This window comes from Cynoglossus semilaevis, chromosome 20 (assembly GCF_000523025.1).
Source record: "Cynoglossus semilaevis isolate Cse_v1.0 chromosome 20, Cse_v1.0, whole genome shotgun sequence".
In the NCBI taxonomy this organism is placed as follows: Eukaryota; Metazoa; Chordata; class Actinopteri; order Pleuronectiformes; family Cynoglossidae; genus Cynoglossus; species Cynoglossus semilaevis.
Window position 1 is genome coordinate 569,035 of NC_024326.1, and position 3,624 is coordinate 572,658.

The 3,624-nt window shown below is 38.0% G+C and overlaps 1 protein-coding gene across 1 annotated transcript; it reads right to left on the reverse strand.

Moving 5' to 3' along the window:
- Positions 1-1,011: 1,011 nt before the first annotated feature.
- Positions 1,012-3,401, reverse strand: ifi30a (IFI30 lysosomal thiol reductase a). Its single transcript, NM_001294195.1, is given in 7 exon segments — positions 1,012-1,077; positions 1,158-1,226; positions 1,318-1,470; positions 1,583-1,669; positions 2,176-2,250; positions 2,330-2,518; positions 3,267-3,401. Coding segments are annotated over 7 exon segments (774 nt in total).
- Positions 3,402-3,624: the final 223 nt, after the last annotated feature.

Sequence of the window (3,624 nt, forward strand, 5' to 3'; positions counted from 1 at the left end):
TTAAATCATTGATTTAAATGAAACCAAGTTTGCCAAGTATTATCGACTTTTTTCAGACAATAGAATGTTAACGCACAATATATTAAAAGGAGATTTTAAGTAAAATGGCTGCCACGTTGATAAAGTGTTCCTTTGATTTATTCACTGTATAAATATTTTAAATTGTTCATTTTGGTTTAGCTTCCAACTTAAAACGAGTTGTGATGAATCAATACGTATTTCTGTTCCTACTTATAGCTTTATCGATATATATATTTGCTTATTTGTAATAAAATTAATTTCTTTTTATTTGGTTTATTTTATTATATTTTAAGTTATTCATCTATGACTACCACTCCCCCTGATCCTAACCTTATCTTGATCAGTGGTTAACCTGTTTAACCAGTGTTACACCTGCTTTTGTCAGGTCATAATGAAAGACCGTGCAACTTCAGCAAGTAGGAAGACAAGAACATAACTGAATGTACTTATTAGTACGTATTAGAGTAAAATATTAAAAAAAACAAATGTCCCAGAGGCAATGTCTGTCATTGGTGACCTCCTGGGCAAGAGCAAATCCCAGTTAGGGCGGTTCGGTTTGGCTGGATGGATAGTTTAAAAACATCACTGACACTTACTGTGTAAAGTGGAAAATTTACCGTGTTCCACATTTAAACTCAATTTGAAACAAGTTCTATTGTATTTCATTATCGATATACTGGTCCTAATGAGTCTTTGAAATTATCACTCCTGATACAGTTCAATTTTTAAAGACATTTTACAAGAGTCCAACTGTTAAGCCAAAATATGAGAGAGATAAGATAAATCTGTGAGGATTTCAGAATTTTATTTATTCCGTATAATATTCAGTAGATTTAAAAGCAAAAAAAGTTCAAATATAATGATCAACAGTGTATAAAACCTGATTAAAACAATTTAAGTGATATAATGTTCCTAAGTGTTGCTTTTTCAGGAGCCACATCTGGAACCAAGCAGATTACATCATATATCATTCAGCCCATGCTGATCATCCTACTCTCTGTGGCAGTAGCTTTTATAATGTCTCTTGTCTCCTCCACAGACACCAGGTTTAGGTCCCTTGATATAGAAAAAACACTGGTTATATAAAATCAAACTTTATATACAAAAGTGAAAACAGTTAAAAGGGTTAAAACAACCTTGTACATGTTGCAGACCAAAGTGAAGAGAGAAGCCATGGCTTTGTCCTGCAGTTCTTCTGTGTGCTCCTGCAAATGAAGAAAACTGTGTTTGTTTTCAACTGTACTGATTAATTAAAATATTATTTTTGTTTGAACAAGCGCTTCAATCGAGTCTGACCCCATTTATGGTGATCCAGGGCACATATTCGTGAGGTGGGTCTAACGCATTGGTCTTCACTGCATTCAGATGCATCAGATGGTTTCCTGCATCTCCGTTCACACAGCTCATGATTTTACCCCAGCTCAATTCAGTTTCATAGATGTTGAAACACTACATCGAATAAGAACGGCAAAAAAAAAAAGAAAAAAAAGAAGTTCTAATTCAAACAACAGTTGAATGAATACATATGCTAACATGAACACATGCTTATACATACACTTACACTCTCTGCTGATTTGATGACATCACTTGAAGATTCCATACAGAAGATAATGTCGATCGCTGAAGGTGACATGTTCAATAAACAAGCCTGAATGGTAGGAAAGTAAAGTAAAGGAAAGTATTAGACTACGGGCCTTTCAAGTTAGTTCAAATATAATTTATTCAGCTAACCAGAAAGACGATAACAAAATGTATAACAAAGTTACACAAAAACCCAAAGTCAAAAAAGATTTTGCTAATGCAGGTTAATAAAATTAGCCAAGTTATCTACAGCTAACAGTAACAGTTTTACCAGAAACAAAACAAATGCATTTCAATACAATACAATAACAAAATATCCATCCATCCATTCATTTTCATCCACTTATCCGTTACCAGGTCACGGGGGCAGCAGTCACCACCCAAATCACATTGCACCGTACCAACCCCCCTGAACCTTCCTGCGGGTGGTGAGTCCACTGGAAGGTACCAACTGCCCTACCCCTGGGGTTCCACCCCAATGACAGAGACATTGCCTCTGGGCCAAAGCGCCACGATAACAAAATGAACAAAAAATGAACATTGCATAGTGTTTCTTCACTGATTTGCCCTCACCTCGATCATGTTGCCCAGACATTCCTCTTCTCCATGCTGACACTCAAAAATGTACTTGGCTCCATCAGGCTTTTCCTGGGAATTTTTGGTTGCAAAACGTTTGAAGTCGTAAACACAAAAACATATACATCCAACATCCAAGTTCACTGCTTACCACAGCGTTTCCAAAGGGCACAAGAGTGACAGTCATGATGTCCTGCAGCATAACCAAGGTGGGGTAGAGCATACCGGCGAGGAAACCCCTGCAGCCACCGCACAGACTCTCATAGTAGAGTTCAACCTTTACGGTGTCATCGGTCATACGGGACTTAGTGAAGTTGGACTCAAGGCACTGCTTCACAACCTGCACAAGAGAGCTTAAGTAAACTTAGGTCTGATTAGGGTCACCCTGATTAGACTGTGTGCTATAATGTGCTGTAGTGGAATCCTTTCTTTTCAACAGGGAGGTGCTGTGTGCAAATACACTACGTCACTTCCTATTTGTGCAAGTAAGATGTGACATACTGTATTTAGGACACAAATAAATTGCATTTCATTCATAACAAAACTGAATTTTGTTGCACCCGTTCACAAGAACAAAATACAAAAATCTCCACTGTAGACACTTTATAAACTAGTTGATCAGTCTTTGAAGTCGCCTTTTGTTTAGAACTGAAATACTACTGTCACGGCAGACTACCCTAAGACCAAGGTGTTTAAACAAAAATATCGAAATGGGATCAAATTTGTTGTTTGTTTCAAAACATATTAAGTTTGGGCCAAATAGCCGAAAAAGAAACACAGATAAATTATCCATGTATATATAAACAAAAACGAAAAAGCATTATACAAAGAATTAAAACGTATTCAGCCAAAACACACCACAGCATCGTAAAGCGTTAGTAATAGCGCCCCTACTGTTTATACAAACTCAGCAAACAGCCGTGCGCATTGATTTCGGACGGACAACGGCAGCAATGGCTGCAGTTAATAAATAATTAATACACTGTGTTTTTTGCCGTCGAATGACGTAAGATAATCGGTTCAGGGACGTCAATGTAGTGTCGTAAAAAGACAACAAACGTTATCTGCCACCTGTGTTTATATCTTACCCCACAGCGAATAGCGGAGTCCAGGGAGGAGCACCACCGTGAAGGAGGAGAAGAACATGACGGAGAAGACCAAGTGGAGCTGCAGCTGTGACAGCTCAACCAAACAGCTACAAGCAGCAGCGGAACAAACTTCATTTTTACACCTCACTAACCAGCGAGCTACCACAGACTGCACTTTTAAATACAGCTCCGTCGCTTCCTCGTGGGAGGACTCCTGCTTTCTCATTGGTTGTTAGTCACATGACCAAGGCATCGTCACTTGTATCTGAGTAGTACATGGACGAACGTAAAACTCTTTATGAGTCCTCTGGTAAAGTTTAGCATTATTTAGTAGCTAAGCACAAGTGTTTTTGACTAA